The 21,894-nt window shown below is 45.8% G+C and overlaps 2 protein-coding genes across 3 annotated transcripts; one reads left to right on the top strand and one right to left on the bottom strand.

The window, feature by feature from the left end:
- The first annotated feature begins 648 nt into the window (after window positions 1–648).
- On the top strand, window positions 649–4,488 carry LOC119323426 (E3 ubiquitin-protein ligase BRE1A-like). Of its 2 annotated transcripts, none has more exons than XM_037597088.1 (8): window positions 649–1,020; window positions 1,645–1,909; window positions 2,127–2,197; window positions 2,465–2,530; window positions 2,800–2,865; window positions 3,289–3,389; window positions 3,947–4,190; window positions 4,289–4,488. In XM_037597088.1, the coding sequence occupies exons 2-7, from the start codon at window positions 1,701–1,703 to the stop codon at window positions 4,187–4,189; spliced, it is 756 nt and encodes a 251-aa protein (XP_037452985.1). In that variant the 5' UTR covers window positions 649–1,020; window positions 1,645–1,700; the 3' UTR covers window position 4,190; window positions 4,289–4,488. The 2 variants fall into 2 exon arrangements, with proteins under 2 accessions (XP_037452985.1, XP_037452984.1); XM_037597087.1 differs by having other exon boundaries at window positions 655–1,020; window positions 1,645–1,913; window positions 2,128–2,197.
- Window positions 4,489–5,901: 1,413 nt separating this feature from the next.
- LOC119326033 (cyclin-C1-1-like) lies at window positions 5,902–10,181 on the bottom strand. Its single transcript, XM_037599741.1, has 9 exons — window positions 10,031–10,181; window positions 9,816–9,922; window positions 8,880–8,919; window positions 8,511–8,555; window positions 7,752–7,873; window positions 7,539–7,653; window positions 7,397–7,441; window positions 6,342–6,489; window positions 5,902–6,253 (listed from the first exon to the last, which is right to left on the bottom strand). The coding sequence occupies exons 1-9, from the start codon at window positions 10,060–10,062 to the stop codon at window positions 6,134–6,136; spliced, it is 774 nt and encodes a 257-aa protein (XP_037455638.1). The 5' UTR covers window positions 10,063–10,181; the 3' UTR covers window positions 5,902–6,133.
- Between the last annotated feature and the right edge of the window lie 11,713 nt (window positions 10,182–21,894).

Genomic DNA, 21,894 nt, shown 5'->3' with positions numbered 1-21,894 from the left:
TATGTGCATTTCTATGATTGTTTGATGATCTACGTAATTTAGTTTCATGTCGTATGCTTTAATATGAATATAAAGTATCAGATTTGAGATACACGGCTGTTGACGCGTCGATTTAAGTATTGCTTGGTCACTCTCCACGAACGCGTCCGGACTCCCCGTGGACGTTATTCGGTACCGGATTTGGGAAGCCCTCTTTTTGTCTTATAAGTGGCCCCACGACATGTCGATGCCATGTCAGCTATATACGACCTTATGAATAATTAATAAAGTGGTTGCATGCATCTTCCAGATGCAGAGGCTCGGGGTCATCCTTCTTTAAAAAAATTAAAAAAAATTAGTAATGTATTTGCACATTCATGCCAAGTTGTATAATCAGTTTAGTGTATTTTTTAAGTTCAGACGCTAAACTGAATATTCGTGGCAAGTTCAAGCATCAGCTTTATTTTACACGTAAAAGTGTAAGCAAATCGCGGCTGATATCGACTAATTTCCGCACCAACTGCGCAATTTACGTGCGTTTGCAGACGTCTGCGCACACGCAATAAGACGTGGGATGGTGGGATCCGATCCCTGGGTCAACCGCCAAGTCTCCCCACCGCTATCCTCCCCTCCCCTCCCTTCCTCGTCCGACCATCTGCGCACGCCCCACGGCCTACCCAGCCAGCCCACCGTGCCCCGGCGACGAGGAGGACGAACCCGTGTGGGCCAGCCGACCTCACCGCCGCCGATCCCCCCCCAAAAATAATCCCCAGCGACCACCCCCGCCTCGACACGACCCCCCACCCCCTGACACACGGTCCCACCACACGAAAGGGATCCGACTTCCCCCAGTGGGGTCCGGCGAGGGAGGAAAAAAGAGTGAACCGCGCCGCTCATCGCTCCCCCCCTTTTAAACGGACGCCGGGCGAAGAGGAGGGAGACACATTCAAGTCCAGTTCGTCGGTTGGTGGCGGTGGTGGCGTGCGTGCCTGGGCGACTCTGCCTCAAACCCTCATCAGGTCCCTCGATCGCCACGCTCGAGTAAGCGCGACTCGCTCTCTGTATATCCTTCGATCTGTATTTCTCAGTTTCTCTCGGGCGCTCGTGTTCGATTCGATCGGAATCTGACCGCGACCGGGCGAGGAGTTCTTGATTCGGCCGCCGCAGATCGGCGTCGCTCGATTCTGCCCCAAGTTGTAGCCGCGCGGGCTGCTCGGTTGGACAGATCTTCTCCCTCTGGGTTAGGATTTAGGGGGCATCTCATCCTGCTCTCGTTTTCTTCGTCCATTCCTGGTTATTATCAACCGGATTAGGATTAGGATTAGGATTTATGCCCCAATAGTAGTAGGAGTATGACTATCTGTGATTCACTTCCCCAAATGCGATTGTTCACGAAAGGGGAAGAAAAGTCTACTCGGTTACTCCTTTTCTGGTCAAGCTTTTGTTTTGTTTTGTTATTATACTGTTGCTATTGCAGAATGGCGTTGCCAAGATAGTCTAAAGTTCCGATCAAAAGTTTTGGCGCGTTTACCTATTTGTATATAATAGTGCTACTTTTAGGATGGTTGGACTGGGTTCATGTAATGCAAAATCGTTATCGTTGTCGATTGTGCACAAGTAATTGTTGGACGGTGGACTGAGATTGACCATGCTCTTAAAATTCAGGTTGATTACAGAACTGGAGAAGGGTAAGGTGAGTATAAGCATCAGAGGTATATAGCATGAGTAATACCAGCGGCGCACGGCGTGCCGCGAGGAGGCAATCGCTGGATGGATCTGCTGATAAAGTTGTTGTGGACTTGGATGCAAGCTCGCCGGTGGCGGGGAACCATCATGGGCTCTCGGTCTTCCCTGGTGCACGCACATCGCCTATTGATGTGGAAGCTCTCGATGATGAAGTGCAGGCCCTATCGCCTTCACAAGTGCCTCCCCCGGTAAATTTCTTATCCCCGTCTTTTAATGATGCATCATGCACTTCACTTTTCAAGAATAAAATGTTATGACATTGGGTCCGTGGTGATGTTTAAGAAACAGAGTCTGTGTATGCACCACTTACTAGTGTTTAGTGTACTTCTTGCTCTGATTTTCCTGCTAGGAATATATCTATAATCATGGATCAGTTTTATCAAACTACCTTGCATTTTGCAGGGGTTGAACAGGAGAACTAGAGGGCAACCTGTGACACCATTTGCTCTGGATGAAGATGCTGTCCTGGAAGGTTAGTTCATTACTTACTACATATTGCATTTGATAGAAATGTTTGGCTTCCAACATAAAAGAATTCAGGTATAAATTCTTCATCAGTTTTGTGTGAGTTGTGTTGATAGATTCTTCTAGAACTGTTGAAACCACGAACACTGTACATTGTTGGGATCTTGTCCATAACATGAGGACATTCTATTTTTCACATGTTGAAACAATCATAATATAAGCTGCTGAAAATTAGACTCATTTGACGTTTTCTTCTTCGAATTCCCCATTTCAGAGAATTGGAGAATTATAAGGCAGTGTGCGACACCATTTTATCTCGATGAAGATGCTGCCATGGAAGGTTAGTTCATTACGTACTACATATATTGCACTTGATAGAAATGGTTGGCTTCCAACATGAAAGAATTTGGCAATAATTCTTCAGCAGTTTAATACGGTTTGTGTCGATAGATTTGTCTACTACTGTCGAAATCGTGAACAACACAGTACATTGTTGGGTTCTTACCCATAGCATGTATCTATTTTTCAAATCTGGAAGTAATTATAATATAAGCTGCTCAGAATTAGACTCATTGTTTGACGTTTTCTTCTTTAAATTTCCCATTGCAGAGAATCGGAGAACTAGAAGTCAATTTTTGACACCACTTTATCTGGATGAAGATGCTGCCCTGGAAGGTTAGTCTATCATATACTGCACTTGATAGAAATGTTTAGCTTCTAACATAAAAGAATTTGGGAATAAATTCTGCATCAGTTTAATATGTTTTGTGTTGATAGATTTGTCTAGAACTGTTGAAATCGTGAGCAGCACAGTACACTGTTGGGTTCTTACCTGTAACAAGAGGATGTCTATTTTTCAAATGTGGAAGACATAAGCTGCTCAGAATTAGACTCACTGTTTGACGTTTTCTTCTTCGAATTTCACATTGCAGTTGTTTGTTGTAAGATAATGCACGTGTATCAACACTGAATCTGGAAAGCTTAAGTAAAAGATGTGAACATGTTCATCATTTGCTATCTGATTCCGAGTCAATTTGGATTAATCACAACTTTGTCATTCTGCTTTATGATTTACTCAATCAGTAATGTTTCATGTAGATAATGCAGCTATGCCTTCTCATAACATGTGGAACAAACGCCAAAGGGTTGCGCCTTTGATATGTCTCTCCCCGGAAAGGGAAGAAGGGTCCAGCCTGCAGGTAAAATCTGTAAATTTTGAAGGGAACAGTTTCACAGCTTTAAGACACTGTTTAGTTGCTACTTAGCTGCTATCTACTTTGTCCTCTATGTACATAGCAGCTGCTTAGTATATGCTTGTCTTTATCCTTCCTGTAGAGTTCTGAGATATCCTGCCCTTTTAGTGAACTACGAGTGTGAAGGTTCTTTGATTTAAGTAGACAATAATTTTCTTGTTCTGTTACAAGCCATATATAAATAGTAAGACACTCATATGTGTAATTTGTGATGATGCCATATAGGTCTCTTCAGATTGTTCTTGGTAGCTGCTAACCGTAAAGATTTTAATTTTGCACCGACAAGTTGGCAACCGCTAAATTTCAAGGACCATCTTACCTTGTGTAGCATAGATGCCATGCATTGATATGGTTACGCAATAAGCTAGAGGATATGTTGGAATAAGGTAGAAGTTCCCCTCCATTTTTCTCCATGAGTTTGAACCTTGTGCCCAGTTCTTGTTGGCCTTACTGCCTGCCTTACAGTTTTTGTTCAACTATAACTGTATGTTTCCGTCTCGCAGTCGAACAATGCGGTGCAAATTAGCCAAGAGCCTGCTAAGGTGGTGGTTCCAAAGGAACCGAATTTCACTTGCCCGGTGTGCCTTAACAAGCTGGTGGAGCCTTCGACAACAAAATGTGGCCATATCTTCTGCGCCGAGTGCATCAAGCAAGCCATCCAGTTTCAGAAGAAATGCCCTACTTGCCGCAAAGCCCTGAGGAAGAACAACTTCCATCGTATTTACCTTCCGAACTCGGACGGTTAAGGTGAGCCCTTCTGCCTATCTGCAAGTTTTTTTCACCTGGGCACACTCATCAAATACAGTGCCGTTGGACTGACATCTTCCTGTGAAATCTGTTTTCAGGTCAGCAGCGGATCAATCGTTAAAGAGTATAATCACATAGATTATGGTTGCTGAGGAACCTGTAGCAGGTGCTCAGATGAACAATTGATTAAGTTGACTGGTGTACGTATCATTAGATGGTTGGTCTATGTAACTGAGTTTAAGCTTGAAGCTGAGATAAAACAGTGGATAGCATCTTCAGTATCTGTGTGTTCTTTTGATGTGCCCCGTGTGTTACGTTTCAGTCCTGATGAATGATAGGCTCGTTGGCTACCACATCGCTGTAGGCGGCATGGCTGTAAGGGCAGCTCGCCCACTCGGGTCCGGTGTGAGAGTGCCGAGCTTGGCGGGCAAACATGGTCAATGCTGGAGATGCCAGATTGCATATCAGAAATAGTACTACTACCTCCGTCTAGGTGAATAAGTCATTCGCGTAGTTCTAGGTTATCGATTTGAGAAATTAAATGTGTGTTGTATGTCATGAAAAGTATATCACTAGATTTCTACACGGATGTAGTTTTTAAATATATATATTTTGTCAAATATAATACATATTTAGATAGTTAAAACGTCGACCTAGAACTACGTGAATGATTTATTCATCGAGACGGAGGTAGTAGGTTTCAGATAAATGGAGGAACTCTAAGAGCATCTCCAGCCGCGCCCCCAACAAGGCCTCCTAGGTGACTTTTTGGCTGCCGGCGTTAAAAAATCAGTCCAGTCGTGCCTCCAAAGGCTCATTTTTCGCCGGCTCGGGCCGAAATTGGCGCCGGTGGACCCAACCCGAACCAGGCGCGCTCGGGGGCGCAGGGCGAATTATTTTTGGCGCGAAAAAGCCGTGGACCCTCCTTGCCAGCGACTCGCCGCTTCATCATCCTCATCGCCTCGTTTTTCGTGGTGAATCAATGCCAAAGCTGTTGCGCCGGTCAGCCTCCATTGATGCCTCACGGACGGTGCAGTGAATACTGGACGACGTGCGTCCCCTCACCCGCCACGCGTACGCGCGGCGCCTCGGCCTATATAAGTCGACCCCCGGCGCGGCGGTGACACGCACAGAGTCTCCACCGCCGACGCCATTTCTCCCCCTTCTTCCCTCTCCTCTCGCCGTCTCCAGTTAGCATGGCCGAGCGCTTCCCAGGCGACGGCGCGGCGGCGAATGGCTTCGGCCGCCGCCACCCTCACGAGGACGAAGCTCGGCTCCTCTTCGAGGCCGAGTACCCGGTCCCGCCGGACATGCAGGTGCCCGGGGCATGGAGAATCAGCGCCGGCGGGGTCCCGGTGCCACCACCGCCCAGCCGGGGGAGGGTTGCAGCATGGACGGCGGCCACCACGGAGGTGGCGGTGGCGGCGACTACATGCGGTTCTACAGCCTCCTCGACTTGTAGAACTGCAAGGGCGGCGAGGAGTAGCCTAGTAGCTTTTTTTGTAAAATATTTTTAAATATGAACGAGCTCGCTGAAGTTTGGTTGAATTTGCGCCATGTTTGTGTCGTAATTTAAATTTTCAAAAATAGGTGGGCGCCGCGACTGAGGGGCATCACACCCCCAGCATGCGGTTTAGCGCCGGTGCGTCCCCAAAGGGCGATTTTTAGCACCTGCCGGTGGGCCAACGGCTGGAGATGCTCTAAGAACAAGTAAACAAACAGGGCTCAGGTTGAAACAATTCCACTTGGGTTTTGTATGATACAGAAATCAGATGCTTAAGTATTACAGATAACCCCCTAACATTGGGATTGCCATCGCGGCGCCTAACAATTTGATGTCATTCCCTGGATCTCTCGCCTCCGAAGATGTTCAGGGCTACGGGGTTACACAATCCAGATGAGGCGGTGTAAGGTGGTTAAATGGTCAGGTGTCAAATCGGCCTTCAGGCCTTTGATGGCAACTTGTTCATCACAGGGATGATCTTATCCTCCTGGAGGCCCCTTTGAGGATCAATCTTGTAGGTGTCGTAGAAGTCCAAGATTTCCATTGAGATATTCTTAACCTGAGTTTTGCAAACGAGTGTCGATCGGTTAATATGAGGACATAATGAAATCGCCAACCAATGGGAAAAATATCAGAGGAATGCTTACAATGTTCATGTCAACACGGAGTTCTTCAAACCACGAGGTTGTGTCCTTATCTTTAAGAACGCTTGCAATGTATATGCAGGCCAATGCAATCATATAAGGAGGATATATGAGAATAAGATCCATCTTGTAAGTATCATTGACGAGGCCCCTGCAAGTAACAGTGTCTTATCAACATAGATATAGTTTGTGTATGACTGAGCATACAACACACCCATAAATCACAAATAAAAAGTATTTTCACTTATATTTGTTGTCCCTGCTATTCAACATAAAAGATATTTATCTCATCTTACTACTATACTTAAGTGAGAAGGAAAACCCGGTACAGGCATTTGTATTATCCCCACGGCCCTGCATTCCTACCAGGAATGTTCCATTACGATCATATGGAATGTACTCCCTCCGTAAAGAAATATAATAGTGTTTAGATCACTACTTTACGGAGGGAGTAAATGTTCCTTTACGGAGGGAGTAAATGTTCTTCATTTAAATGAACTACATGTGCAGACAAATTCTATTCCACAAATCAGAAATAAAAAGTATGTTCACTTATATTTGTTGTCCCTGCTATTCCACATAAAAGATATTTTTCTCATCGTACTACCAAAGTGAGAAGGAAAACCCGGTACAGGCATTTGTATTATCCCCACGGTCCTGCATTCCTACCAGGAATGTTCCATTACGATCATATGGAATCCGTAAAGAAATATAAGAGCGTTTAGATCAGTACGGAGGGAGTAAATGTTCTTCATTTAAATGAAATACATGTGCAGAAAAATTCTAAAAGGGGGCACTAAAAGGGCAGTCATTTGCTCCGACTAAAATCACTCGTAATAAAATGTTCAAAAAAGAGAAGGCTAATTTTAACAACCACTATCACTAAAGTATATCAAATAACTTTTCTTACATATAAGACAGAATTCAGCTTCCATCCACAAAAAGAAAAACAGTACACGGTGTGACTAAAATTATAAAGGACGAGAAGTTCCATGGCAGATTAGCAGCACGTGGCCCTCAATATGATACCGCATTCTTATTCAAGAAGATATGCTTACCAGGCAAATTGTGTCAGATCTGTTATGCCAGCATCCTGCAATAACCTGTAAAAAAGAACATCTCTCAGTGCCATTGCAGAAAAGCTTCAATTCTAGTGGAAATGTCATTGCTATTGAGATGATAGGGGAAACAAAGCCATACTGTAGAAGAGGACGGTATGGATGGTAAACAACCAAATAATAGTCGAGTGCTTCTAGGAGCTTCATTTCCATTTCAAGGATATCTTTGATTTCAAATCGGTACTTGTCATCAGAACCTACAATTTAGAGGAAGGAGAATAAATGGTTGGTAGGCTGTGCAGCTCTTCCAGCCTTCCAGGTAAGCATGGGTCTACCTAATGATCAGGAGACTCACCACACATCTTCTTGATGTAAAATACAAGAAGCCTTGCTTGCACTGTGCTTTCCTCTACCTTTGATGCCAAATACAAACAAGCTGGTGCTACCAAACGAGGATCATACTCTGTCATGCTCTTTCTGTAAATAGATTCAGACACAGTTCTGAATTATTATTTTATAACGGAAACACACGGTTCTGAATGATTAAGTTCCACTATAAAGGAATTAAATGTTCAAGGAATTATGTAGAAACAGGCAATAAATATGAACCTTCACGTCCAAATTTGGTGACAGAAAGTATAGAAACATGAGTTTGATGCTTTAAGTATACTATTTGTAAATTAAATTTTAAAGATTTCTGGTTGAAGCCATCATACCAATTCAGACGGAAGCAAGTTTATAAGAACCTCACATCTACAATCAGACAAGTTCTGAATGAAGCTAGGTGAATTATAGAGTTCTGAATGAAGCACATAAGTTCTCACGGAAATTTTTGAGAAACGCCTGAACACGTACAATCACAGTATGCTGTTCTTACTCTTTTTTAAGGAAGTACACTGTTCTTACTGCACTGTAAGTTGACCATCTTAGATAATAAGAATATACTTGCTAATTTCTTAGTAGCACAACATCTTACTTATACAAACTAAAAAAAAAGTAATACCATGTTTTCATTCTCTGGCTAGTAAGAAATAGTAAAATTCAGACAGCAAAATTAGAAACCAGAGGGGCACTCTTTCTCTCTGATGCATTATTATCGAATAGACAAGCATACCTTGTGTAGACACGCCTGAAGTACGTGATTGCAGTAGCTATGACTCTGAGATAACAATGATTTAAGATCGTCAGCATCGTGAGTTAATAATTCCAGATAGGTCTTGAAGTTTAACCAAACTCCACAGAGAAGTTAGAAATAAGAACTTCAAGAAGTAAACCAGCAATATATATGCCAATATGTTAAAAAAAATAGATACAAATGTAGCCACTTCAAGAATGTAACTGTACATACTACTGTAGAAGAAAATCTTGCTAGCTATGGTCTAAAGCAAAAAACAGGTAGTTTGTTTGATCATTGAAGTCTACAGATATCATAGACAACTATAAACAAAGGTACAGTTAAAGAAAAGGAAACAATGTCTCTAACCTTTGTCTAACTTTGACCTGCTGGGCCAACCGCCATATATCTGAAATAATCAGATGCACTCTGTGAGGAAAAAACAAATGCAGAATGCCCATAAATTCTAGTAAGATATTGTCCTGTGCCCATCCTGATTCCAGCAGGCAACAAGGTGGTTGATTAGTTCTTTAGTTGCTTTATGTAAATTCGCATAGACTAGATAATGCTGTTATAAATTCTTATTAGTTCGACTACATTATGTTCTTAGGGGCTAGCCTAGCTCATCTATATGTGTGGGTTGCAATGAAAGAATGGGTTCATCCCCATTTTTATCATATTCTCTCACCAAAGCAAGCCGTGACTCCCTGCCATCATCACGACGGTATTTACTCCGTGACTGCTACAATTGGAATGGAGTGAATTAAGTGCCTGTGGTCAAATTTAATACCTACGCTAAATCGCTACTTCTTTTTCACATTTTCACACATATGCTAGATTAATACTTATAATTTATAGCTAGGATTGTGCTAGTTAATGAAAATTAAGAAATGCACAACTTGCGTCAGCGGAAATTGCTCAAGCGGAATAAGAAGGCTGTAAGATATTCTCCATTCGGTAAAAACAGACCGTGGGATATCTGTTTCAGCAGAAATGATAGGAAAACGTTCACCATGTTGTGTCATGGCGAATTTTATGCTACAAAGGCACATACGCCACAATGAACGCTATAAAATCCCCATCTATGACCCGGCGGGCTTATCGCCAATTCTATAATTCGTCGTAGGGGCACTCAATCGTCCTATGCTCCGCGACACAGCACCCCAACCCAACCGTAATTACACCAAAATGTGCACATTTTAAGGCTTGCTATAAACTAAACAGACCACTGCTAATCTGGACGGCCGAGATACTAGAGAGAGCAAAAGAAAACAGGATGGGGATGACGGCGGAGGAGGAGCTCACGGAAGGACATGTGGATCTTGACGAGGCGGAACTCCACAGGCGTGACGCCCCGCTCCCGGTCTTGCGCCGGCACCACGTCCACCTCCTCCGGGTCCAGCAGCTGCTTGCTGCTCGGACGGAGTCATCGCGCACCGGATTAGCAGCTCAAAATTCACGGAGCAACTTGGTGCGATACTAAACAGGGCGAGAGAGGGTGCGGGCGCCGGCGTATTTACCTGTGCGACGACGTCCAGAAGTTGGCCGCCATTCTAGATCGGCGTTTCCCGGACAGGAGTCCCGCCGGCGGAATCGGTGGAGTTCGTGTGGGAGCTCGGGGTTCGGAGAGGGAGGTAGGGGCAACACGGGCCTCTTCCGCGAGTCGCACCGGTATGGCCCAAGCCTGGAAGCCCAACTGCAAGGTCCAAGATCTCCTAGGAGCGCGGCCACCCACGCCTGCACGCAATACCCAAAGGGCTAGCGGCCTACCCTAGAAAAAAAAAAGGCTAAGGGCATCTCCAATGCTCACCCGCAAACTTCCTTCTGCACCCGTCCATGAAAAAGGGAAGATCAGTCCACGGATACGAGAGCCGGTCATCCAACACTACCCGCATACATTTCAAACATTCTTTTAAACAAACTGGGCGAATTATATGCAAACCGGATGATTTTCATACAAACTGGACGAAAACATTTGGGCATATTTTAACTAAAGTATATCGCGCTCCGTAAAACTAGTCTAAGCCCGACCATGATTGACCCCGCTCCCACGACATGTCTTCCCCATGTCTGGCAACACGCTCATCTGACCGCCAGGTACCAGGAGGGTTATGCTTCAGCGAGAGGGAAAGAATAGCCTCCCTTCTCTTTCATGAAGCACGTATCAGAATTGGTTTTGGGGCGGGGGAAGACAGTCACCGTGGTCTACGTCCCCGCTCACCGGGCAAGACACCAGATGTATAACCTGGCGAGCGGTGGCGGTGGCCTTCCTGGGACCCAACCGGTGGTGGCCTCCCATGATCTACTTTTCCTCGTCGTACGCGGTGGTCGCGGACGTGTTGTCCTCCACCGGCATGACTTCTTTCCCCCACTTGCCTGACGCGTTTTTGACATCAACCGCGATGCGTTTGCCGGGAGACGGCGTTGTCCAGCCTGGACGGGCGAGGAGGGGGTGGCGATGGCAATAGTGGCGGTGCCGAATCTGGAGGGTTTGGAGGCAAGCCAACCTGCATTAGGCTGGCTCGCCGGGCAACCCAAGCAACTGCAATGCCGAAGAACTCCTTCTTCTGTTTGACGGAGGCCATTGGTTGTTGTGCAAGGAGGAGATGGAGAGACCAAAGGTGAGGTGTGCTTCTTGTCTGGTGCCTGAGCACGTTTATATAGCGGGGGATGCGATGAGCCAGCGGGAGAGGTGTTTAATGCTCGCCGGCACAGGAACAGACGTGTGTGCTCAGGATGCCGGAGTAGGTTCATCGGCACATGTGTTGATTTAATGGAGGTAGGTGGGTAGACGGATCCCGTTTCAATGCGGAGAGGAGACATGTGTAGCAGGCAATCAGCGGGCGGCCCTCTCGGCTGATGAGCCACATTTATGTCGGCTCCAATGAGCAGTCACGTCCGCTCTGGGCCGGCATGAATGTGAGTAGCTGTCTTTGGGTGGGAATGCTAGCGGGCTAGCGGGCACGAGAAAGGTGTTTTCGTGGGCCAGATTAGTCAAACGCGGGCTTGGCAACGATCTGGACGCCCGCAAACACCCAATTGTCTCTGATTTACGAGAAAGAGCATCCGGACCTCCGAACGGACTGATGTAGGATTGTACTGGATGGTAAAACATGTCCAGACAGCGCGGTTCGGATGATTATGGGTGATTTTAAGATCAACGTTGGACATGCCCTAACCCTAACAATTGTACCGCAAGTCGTGAACGAAACTACGTCTACTCCCTTGATTGACAATGAGTCTACGGTTCCACTTCGGAAGTCACAGATGCAGACCAAACTAGTGAACCGCCGAGGACAGGCTCAACTCCTCCCAACGTGAAAGGCGGAGTTGACAAAGCCTCCACCCAGCTGTTTGTGCCCATTGATTAGATGAGAAATTCTAGTATTGATGACTTGATTTCAGGTGAGTGATCCTACTTGGCCATAACACACACACGCCAAATTGTTTGAAAGGAACACAGTTTCATTCCATTACATATCATTGTTGGGCAAGTCACTAGCTACAACATCTAATACAGAGTTTGGGAACTGACCAAGCCAGATTTCACAAGACCAGTACTTAGGACCATGCCATGCGCAGCTAACACGTGCGCAACTTGGTTACAAGACCTCGAACAGTGTCTAATACATAAATCAGACACACTAGCTCCCAACTGAAACTTTATTTCCCTAAACACAACACCTAGTGCAGATAAATCGTAGTCTTCTGACGTGACGACTTGCTTTAGTGAAATTGAATCAGTTTCAAACATCACTCGGCCACATCCTAGTTGGTTTGTTGTGTTAACAGCATGCAACATCGCCAAGGCTTCAGCATGGAGAGCATCAGAGTTTCCTGCCCCAGCTGCCATTTGCCCGCCCTCATGGTTTCTAATGGTGAAATCCCAGCCTCCAGAGAGAGTCTCCGCTCGGAAAGCACCATCTATGTTGATGTCCGTTGGGGGTGGTGTCCATCTCAACATCTTATCCTTCCTATCACCTCTATTCTTCTGCATGAAATTCCTTGCATTGGCAAGAAGATGGTTAATTGAGAAAGATATTTCATCAGTTGTCTCTATGGCATCTCCAGCATCACCTTTGTTCCTCTGAGGCCACCATAACCAGAGGAGAAGGCATGTTTTAAGTTTTTCTTCCTCATTCAGACTAAAAATACACTCCATAAAATTAAATGAATTTGAGCGTACAAGTAGTTGGAGCCTTACATGTTCAAGCTGAACTTGCCTCCAAATGGCTCTCACTCTTTTGTACCTGAGGAAGAAAGTGTTGGGGAACGCGGTAATTTCAAAAAAAATCCTACGATCACACAAGATCTATCTAGGTGATGCATAGCAACGAGAGGGAAGAGTGTGTCCATGTACCCTCGTAGACCGAAAGCGGAAGCGTTTCAATAACGCGGTTGATGTAGTCGAACTTCTTCATGATCCAACCGATCAAGTACCGAACGTACGGCACCTCCGCATTCAGCACACGTTCAGCTCGATGACGTCCTTCGTACTCTTGATCCAGTTGAGGACGAGGGTGAGTTCCGTCAGCACGACGGCGTGGCGACGGTGATGATGATGTTACCGGCGCAGGGCTTTGCCTAAGCACTACGATGGTATGATCGAGGTGTGTAACTGTGGAGGGGGCACCGCACACGGTTAAGAGAATCTTGTGTGTCTTTGGGGTGCCCCCTGCCCCCGTATATAAAGGAGGGAGGGAGAGAGGCTGCCCCCCTAGGGGCGCGCCAAGTGTATGGAGTCCTACTAGGACTTCCTGTTGGTGAACGTTGCAGAAAATAAAAAAATTCTACGCTTCACCAAGATCAATCTATGGAGTCATCTAGCAACGAGAGAGAGGAGTGCATCTGCATACCCTTGTAGATCGCGAGCGGAAGCGTTCAAGAGAACGGGGTTGAGGAGTCGTACTTGTCGTGATCCAAATCACTGAAGATCCTAGTGCCGAACGGATGGCACCTCCGTGTTCAACACACGTATGGTTGGGGAAGACGTCTCCTCCTTCTTGATCCAGCAAAGGGAAGGAGAGGTTGATGGAGATCCAGCAGCACAACGGTGTGGTGGTGGAAGTAGCGGCGATCTCGGCAGGGCTTCGCCAAGCTCAGCGAGAGGGAGAGGTGTTACGGGGGGAGAGGGAGGCGCCAGGGACTAGGGTGCGGCTGCCCTCCCTCCCCCCCCCCCTCTTTATATAGGGGCCCTAGGGGGTGCGCCGGCCCCTAGAGATCCCATCTCAAGGGAGGGGGCGGCGGCCAAGGGGGGAACTTGCCCCCCAAGCCAAGTGGGGCACCCCCCACCCCTAGGGTTTCCCGGTGGCCGAAACTGGACTTCCTATATACAATTCTTCATCTTCGGACCATTCCGGAACTCCTCGTGACATCCAGGATCTCATCCGGGACTCCGAACAACTTTCGGGTTACCGCATACTAATATCTCTACAACCCTAGCGTCACCGAACCTTAAGTGTGTAGACCCTACGGGTTCGGGAATCACGCAGACATGACCGAGACAGCTCTCCGGCCAATAATCAACAACAGGATCTGGATACCCATGTTGGTTCCCACATGTTCCATGATAATCTCATTGAATGAACCACGATATCGAGGATACAAGCAATCCCGTATACATTTCCCTTTGTCAATCGGTACGTTACTTGCCCGAGATTTGATCGTCGGTATCCCAATACCTCGTTCAATCTTGTTACCGGCAAGTCACTTTACTCGTACCGTAATGCATGATCCCGTGACCAACCACTTGGTCATATTGAGCTCATTATGATGATGCATTACCGAGTGGGGCCAGAGATACCTCTCCGTCATATGGAGTGACAAATCCCAGTCTCGATCCGTGTCAACCCAACAGATACTTTTGGGGATACCTGTAGTGTACCTTTATAGTCACCCAGTTACGTTGTGACGTTTGGTACACCCAAAGCATTCCTGCGGCATCCGGGAGTTACACGATCTCATGGTCTAAGGAAATGATACTTGACATTGGAAAAGCTCTAGCAAACGAACTACACAATCTTGTGCTAAGCTTAGGATTGGGTCTTGTCCATCACATCATTCTCCTAATGATGTGATCCCGTTATCAATGACATCCAATGTCCATAGTCAGGAAACCATGACTATCTGTTGATCAACGAGCTAGTCAACTAGAGGCTCACTAGGGACATGTTGTGGTCTATGTATTCACACATGTATTATGATTTCCGGATAACACAATTATAGCATGAATAATAGACAATTATCATGAACAAGGAAATATAATAATAATCCTTTTATTATTGCCTCTAGGGCATATTTCCAACAGTCTCCCACTTGCACTAGAGTCAATAATCTAGTTACATTATGATGAATCGAACACCCATAGAGTTCTGGTGTTGATCATATTTTGCACGCGGAAGAGGTTTAGTCAACGGATCTGCGACATTCAGTTCCGTATGCACTTTGCAAATATCTATGTGTCCATCTTGAACATTTTCACGAATGGAGTTGAAGCGACGCTTGATGTGCTTGGTCTTCTTGTGAAACCTGGGCTCCTTGGCAAGGGCAATAGCTCCAGTGTTGTCACAGAAGAGAGTGATCGGCCCTGATGCATTGGGTATGACTCCTAGTTCGATGATGAACTCCTTCATCCAGATTGCTTCATGCGCTGCCTCCGAGGCTGCCATGTACTCCGCTTCACATGTAGATCCCGCCATGACGCTTTGCTTGCAACTGCACTAGCTTACTGCCCCTCCATTCAAAATATACATGTATCCGGTTTGTGACTTAGAGTCATCCAGATCTGTGTCGAAGCTAGCGTCGACGTAACCCTTTACGGCGAGCTCTTAGTCACCTCCATAAATGAGAAACATATCCTTAGTCCTTTTTAGGTACTTCAGGATATTCTTGACCGTTGTCCGGTGTTCCATGCCGGGATTACTTTGGTACCTCCCTACCAAACTTGCGGCAAGGTTTACATTAGGTCTGGTACACAGCATGGCATACATAATAGACCCTATAGCCGAGGCATAGGGGATGACACTCATCTTTTCCCTATCTTCCGCCGTGGTCGGGCATTGAGCCGAGCTCAATTTCACACCTTGCAACACAGGCAAGAACCCCTTCTTGGACTGATCCATATTGAACTTCTTCAATATCTTATCAAGGTATGTGCTTTGTGAAAGACCTATGAGGCATCTCGATCTATCTCTATAGATCTTGATGCCTAATATGTAAGCAGCTTCTCCAAGGTCCTTCATTGAAAAACATTTATTCAAGTAGGCCTTAATGCTGTCCAAAAGTTCTATATCATTTCCCATCAAAAGTATGTCATCTACATATAATATGAGAAATGCTACAGAGCTCCCACTCACTTTCTTGTAAACGCAGGCTTCTCCATAAGTCTGCATAAACCCAAACGCTTCGGTCATCTTATCAAAGCAAATGTTCCAACTCCGAGATGCTTGCACCAGCCCATAAATGGATCGCTGGAACTTGCATACCTTGTTAGCATTCTTAGGATCGACAAAACCTTCCGGCTGCATCATATACAGTTCTTCCTTAAGATAGCCGTTAAGGAATGCCGTTTTGACGTCCATTTGCCATATCTCATAATCATAGTATGCGTCAATTGCTAACATGATTCAGACAGACTTCAGCTTCGCTACGGGAGAGAAAGTATCATCGTAGTCAACCCCTTGAACTTGCCGATAACCCTTAGCGACAAGTCGAGCTTTATAGATGGTAACATTACCATCCGCGTCCGTCTTCTTTTTAAAGATCCATTTGTTTTCTATCGCTCGCCGATCATCGGGCAAGTCTGTCAAAGTCCATACTTTGTTTTCATACATGGATCCTATCTCAGATTGCATGGCTTCAAGGCATTTGTTAGAATCTGGGCCCGCCATCGCTTCTTCATAGTTCGAAGGTTCACCGTTGTCTAATAACATGATTTCCAGGACAGGATTGCTATACCACTCTGGTGTGGAACGTGTCCTTGTGGACCTACGAAGTTCAGTAGTAACTTGATCCGAAGTGCCTTGATCATCATCATTAATTTCCTCTCTAGTCGGTGCAGGCACCACAGGAACATCTTCCTAAGCTGCGCTACTTACCGGTTCAAGAGGTAGTACTTCATCAAGTTCCACTTTCCTCCCACTTACTTCTTTCGAGAGAAACTCTTTCTCCAGAAAGGACCCGTTCTTGGCAACAAAGATCTTGCCTTCGGATCTGAGATAGAGGTATACCCAATGGTTTCCTTAGGGTATCCTATGAAGACGCATTTTTCCGACTTGGGTTCGAGCTTTTCAGGTTGAAGTTTCTTGACATAAGCATCGCATCCCCAAACTTTTAGAAACGACAGCTTAGGTTTCTTCCCGAAACATAATTCATACGGTGTCATCTCAACGGATTTAGATGGTGCCCTATTTAAAGTGAATGTAGCTGTCTCTAGAGCGTATCCCCAAAATGATAGTGGTAAGTCGGTGAGTGACATCATAGATCGCACCATATCCAATAGAGTGCGATTACAATGTTCAGACACACCGTTACGCCGAGGTGTTCCAGGCGGCGTGAGTTGTGAAACGATTCCACATTTCCTTAAGTGCCTACCAAATTCGTGACTTAAATATTCTCCTCCACGATCTGATCGTAAGAACTTTATTTTTCGGTCACGTTGATTCTCTACCTCATTCTAAAATTCCTTGAGCCTTTCAAAGGTCTCGGACTTGTGTTTCATCAAGTAGACATACCCATATCTACTTAAGTCATCAGTGAGGGTGAGAACATAACGATAGCCACCGGAGCCTCAAAGCTCATTGGGCCGCACACATCAGTATGTATAATTTCCAATAAGTTGGTTGCTCGCTCCATTGTTCCGGAGAACGGAGTCTTGGTCATTTTACCCATGAGGCATGGTTCGCACGTGTCAAATGATTCGAAATCAAGAGACTCCAAAAGTCCATCTGTATGGAGCTTCTTCATGCATTTGACACCAATGTGACCAAGGCGGCAGTGCCACAGATATGTGGGACTATCATTATCAATCTTACATCTTTTGGTATTCACACTATGAATATGTGTAACATCACGTTCGAGATTCATTAAGAATAAACCATTGACCAGCAGGGCATGACCATAAAACATATCTCTCATATAAATAGAACAACCATTATTCTCGGATTTAAATGAGTAACCATCTCGTATTAAACGAGATCCAGATACAATGTTCATGCTCAAAGCTGGCACTTAATAACAATTATTGAGGTTTAAAACAAATCCCGTAGGTAAATGTAGAGGTAGCGTGCCGACGGTGATCACATCGACCTTGGAACCATTCCCGATGCGCATCGTCACCTCGTCCTTCGCTAGTCTCCGCTTATTCTGCAACTCCTGTTTTGAGTTACAAATATGAGCAACCGCACCGGTATCAAATACCCAGGAGCTACTATGAGTACTGGTAAGGTACACATCAATTACATGTATATCACATATACCTTTAGTGTTGCCGGCCTTCTTGTCCGCTAAGTATTTGGGGCAGTTCCGCTTCCAGTGTCCGCTTCCCTTGCAATAAAAGCACTCAGTCTCGGGTTTGGGTCCATTCTTTGGCTTCTTCCTAGCAACTGGCTTACCGAGCGCGACCACTCCCTTGACGTCCTTCTTGAAGTTCTTATTACCCTTGCCTTTCTTGAAACTAGTGGTTTTATTGACCATCAACACTTGATGTTCCTTTTTGATTTCCACCTCCGCTGATTTCAGCATTGAAAATACTTCAGGAATAGTTTTCACCATCCCCTGCATATTGTAGTTCATCACAAAGCTCTTGTAGCTAGGTGGGAGCGACTGAAGGATTCTGTCATGACCGCCTCGTCCGGGAGGTTAATGTCCAGCTGGGACAAGCAGTTGTGCAACCCAGACATTTTGAGTATGTGCTCACTGACAGAACTATTTTCCTCCATCTTACAACTGTAGAACTTGTCGGAGACTTCATATCTCTCGACCCGGGCATGAGCTTGGAAAACCATTTTCAGCTCTTCGAACATCTCATATGCTCCGTGTTGCTCAAAACACTTTTGAAGCCCCGGTTCTAAGTTGTAAAGAATGCCGCACTAAACGAGGGAGTAATCATCAGCACGCGACTGCCAAGCGTTCATAATGTCTTGGTTCTCTAGGATGGGTGCTTCACCGAGCGGTGCTTCTAGTACATATGCTTTCTTGGCAGCTATGAGGATGATCATCAGGTTCCGGACCCAGTCTATATAGTTGCTGCCATCATCTTTCAGCTTGGTTTTCTCTAGGAACGCGTTGAAGTTGAGGTTGACATGAGCGTGGGCCATTTGATCTACAAGACATTTTGCAAAGGTTTTAGACTAAGTTCATGATAATTAAGTTCATCTAATCCAATTATTTAATGAACTCCCACTCAGATTAGACATCCCTCTAGTCATCTAAGTGATACATGATCCGACTCAACTAGACCGTGTCCGATCATCACGTGAGACGGACTAGTCATCATCGGTGAACATCTCCATGTTGATCGTATCTTCCATACGACTCATGTTCGACCTTTCGGTCTCTTGTGTTCCGAGGCCATGTCTGTACATGCTAGGCTCGTCAAGTCAACCTAAGTGTTTTGCATGTGTAAATCTGTCTTACACCCGTTGTATGTGGACGTTGGAATCTATCACACCCGATCATCATGTGGTGCTTCGAAACAACGAACTTTCGCAACGGCGCATAGTTAGGGGGAACACTTTCTTGAAATTATTATGAGGGATCATCTTATTTACTACCGTCGTTCTAAGCAAATAAGATGCAAAAACATGATAAACATCACATGCAATCAAAAAGTGACATGATATGGCCAATATCATTTTGCTCCTTTTGATCTCCATCTTCGGGGCTCCATGATCATCATTGTCACCGGCATGACACCATGATCTCCATCATCATGATCTCCATCATCGTGTCTCCAGGAAGTTGTTCGCCAACTATTACTTCTACTACTATGGCTAACGGTTTAGCAATAAAGTAAAGTAATTACATGGCGTTTATTCATTGACACGTAGGTCATACAATAATTAAGACAACTCCTATGGCTCATGCCGGTTGTCATACTCATCGACATGCAAGTCGTGATTCCTATTACAAGAACATGATCAATCTCATACATCACATATATATATCATTCATCACAACCTTTTTGGCCATATCACATCACAAGGCATATGCTGCAAAAACAAGTTAGACGTCCTCTAATTGTTGTTGCATGTTTTTACATGGCTGCAATAGGGTTCTAGCAAGAACGTTTCTTACCTACGTAAAAACCACAACGTGATATGCCAATTTCTATTTACCCTTCATAAGGATCCTTTTCATCGAATCCGATCTGACTAAAGTGGGAGAGACAGACACCCGCTGGCCACCTTATGCAACTAGTGCATGTCAGTCGGTGGAACCTGTCTCACGTAAGCGTATGTGTAAGGTCAGTCCGGGCCGCTTCATCCCACGATGCCGCTGAAACAAGATAAGACTAGTAGTGGCAAGAAAATTGACAACATCTACGCCCACAACAAATTTGTGTTCTACTCGTGCATAGAAACTACACATAGACCTAGCTCATGATGCCACTGTTGGTGAACGTTGCAGAAAATAAAAAAATTCTATGCTTCACCAAGATCAATCTATGGAGTCATCTAGCAACAAGAGAGAGGAGTGCATCTACATACCCTTGTAGATCGCGAGCGGAAGCGTTCAAGAGAACGGGGTTGAGGGAGTCGTACTCGTCGTGATCCAAATCACCAAAGATCCTAGTACCGAACGGACGGCACCTCCGTGTTCAACACACGTACGGTTGGGGAAGACGTCTCCTCCTTCTTGATCCTGCAAGGGGAAGGAGAGGTTGATGGAGATCCAGCAGCACAACGGCGTGGTGGTGGAAGTAGCGGCGATCTCGGCAGGGCTTTGCCAAGCTCAGCAAGAGGGAGAGGTGTTACGGGGGGAGAGGAAGGCGCCAGGGACTAGGGTGCGGCTGCCCTCCCTCCCCCCCTCTTTATATAGGGGCCCTAGGGGGTGCACTGGCCCCTAGAGATCCCATCTCAAGGGGGGGCGGGGCGGCCAAGGGGGGAACTTGCCCCCCAAGCCAAGTGGGGCGCCCCCCACCCCTAGGGTTTCCAACCCTAGGCGCAGGGGGAGGCCCAAGGGGGGCGCATCAGCCCACCAGGGGCTGGTTCCCTTCCCTCTTCAGCCCACGGGGCCCTCCGGGATAGGTGGCCCCACCCGGTGGACCCCCGGGACCCTTCCGGTGGTCCTGGTACAGTACTAGTGACCCCCGAAACTTTCCCGGTGGCCGAAGCTGGACTTCCTATATACAATTCTTCATCTCCGGACCATTCCGGAACTCCTCGTGACGTCCGGGATCTCATCCGAGACTCCGAACAACTTTCGGGTTACCGCATACTAATATCTCTACAACCCTAGCGTCACCGAACCTTAAGTGTGTAGACCCTACGGGTTCGGGAATCACGCAGACATGACCGAGACAGCTCTCCGGCCAATAACCAACAGCGGGATCTGGATACCCATGTTGGCTCCCACATGTTCCACGATGATCTCATCGAATGAACCACGATGTCGAGGATACAAGCAATCCCGTATACATTTCCCTTTGTCAATCGGTACGTTACTTGCCCGAGATTCGATCGTCGGTATCCCAATAGCTCGTTCAATCTCATTACTGACAAATCACTTTACTCGTACTGTAATGAATGACCCCATTACCAACCACTTGGTCACATTGAGCTCATTATGATGATGCATTACCGAGTGGACCCAGAGATACCTCTCCGTCATACGGAGTGACAAATCCCAGTCTCGATCCGTGTCAGCCCAACAGATACTTTCGGGGATACCTGTAGTGTACCTTAATAGTCACCCAGTTACGTTGTGACATTTGGTACACCCAAAGCATTCCTACAGCATCCGGGAGTTACATGATCTCATGGTCTAAGGAAATGATACTTGACATTGGAAAAGCTCTAGTAAACGAACTACACGATCTTGTGCTAAGCTTAGGATTGGGTCTTGTCCATCACATCATTCTCCTAATGATGTGATCCCGTTATCAGTGACATCCAATATCCATAGTCAGGAAACCATGACTATCTGTTGATCAACGAGCTAGTCAACTAGAGGCTCACTAGGGACATGTTGTGGTCTATGTATTCACACATGTATTACGATTTCCGGATAACACAATTATAGCATGAATAATAGACAATTATCATGAACAAGGAAATATAATAATAATCATTTTATTATTGCCTCTAGGGCATATTTCCAGCACTTCCAAGTCCTAGTAGGAATCCTTTCCCTTTTAGGAGTAGGGGAGAAGGAAAGAGAGAGG

This window comes from Triticum dicoccoides, chromosome 6B, assembly GCF_002162155.2.
Source record: "Triticum dicoccoides isolate Atlit2015 ecotype Zavitan chromosome 6B, WEW_v2.0, whole genome shotgun sequence".
Lineage (NCBI taxonomy): Eukaryota > Viridiplantae > Streptophyta > Magnoliopsida > Poales > Poaceae > Triticum > Triticum dicoccoides.
This window is presented reverse-complemented; position numbering and strand designations above follow the sequence as displayed.

Excerpts from the sequence above, each read along its gene's own strand:
- LOC119323426 (XM_037597087.1), top strand. The coding sequence starts at position 1,701 with ATGAGTAATACCAGCGGCGCACGGCGTGCCGCGAGGAGGCAATCGCTG. Across the intron at positions 2,531-2,799 it reads TGAAGATGCTGCCATGGAAG|AGAATCGGAGAACTAGAAGT; the intron begins GTTAGTTCATTA and ends TTCCCATTGCAG. Across the intron at positions 3,390-3,946 it reads AAGAAGGGTCCAGCCTGCAG|TCGAACAATGCGGTGCAAAT; the intron begins GTAAAATCTGTA and ends TCCGTCTCGCAG.
- LOC119326033 (XM_037599741.1), bottom strand. The coding sequence starts at position 10,062 with ATGGCGGCCAACTTCTGGACGTCGTCGCACAG. Across the intron at positions 8,920-9,815 it reads CAAGATCCACATGTCCTTCC|ATATATGGCGGTTGGCCCAG; the intron begins GTGAGCTCCTCC and ends TGATTATTTCAG. Across the intron at positions 8,556-8,879 it reads CAGGTCAAAGTTAGACAAAG|AGTCATAGCTACTGCAATCA; the intron begins GTTAGAGACATT and ends TTGTTATCTCAG.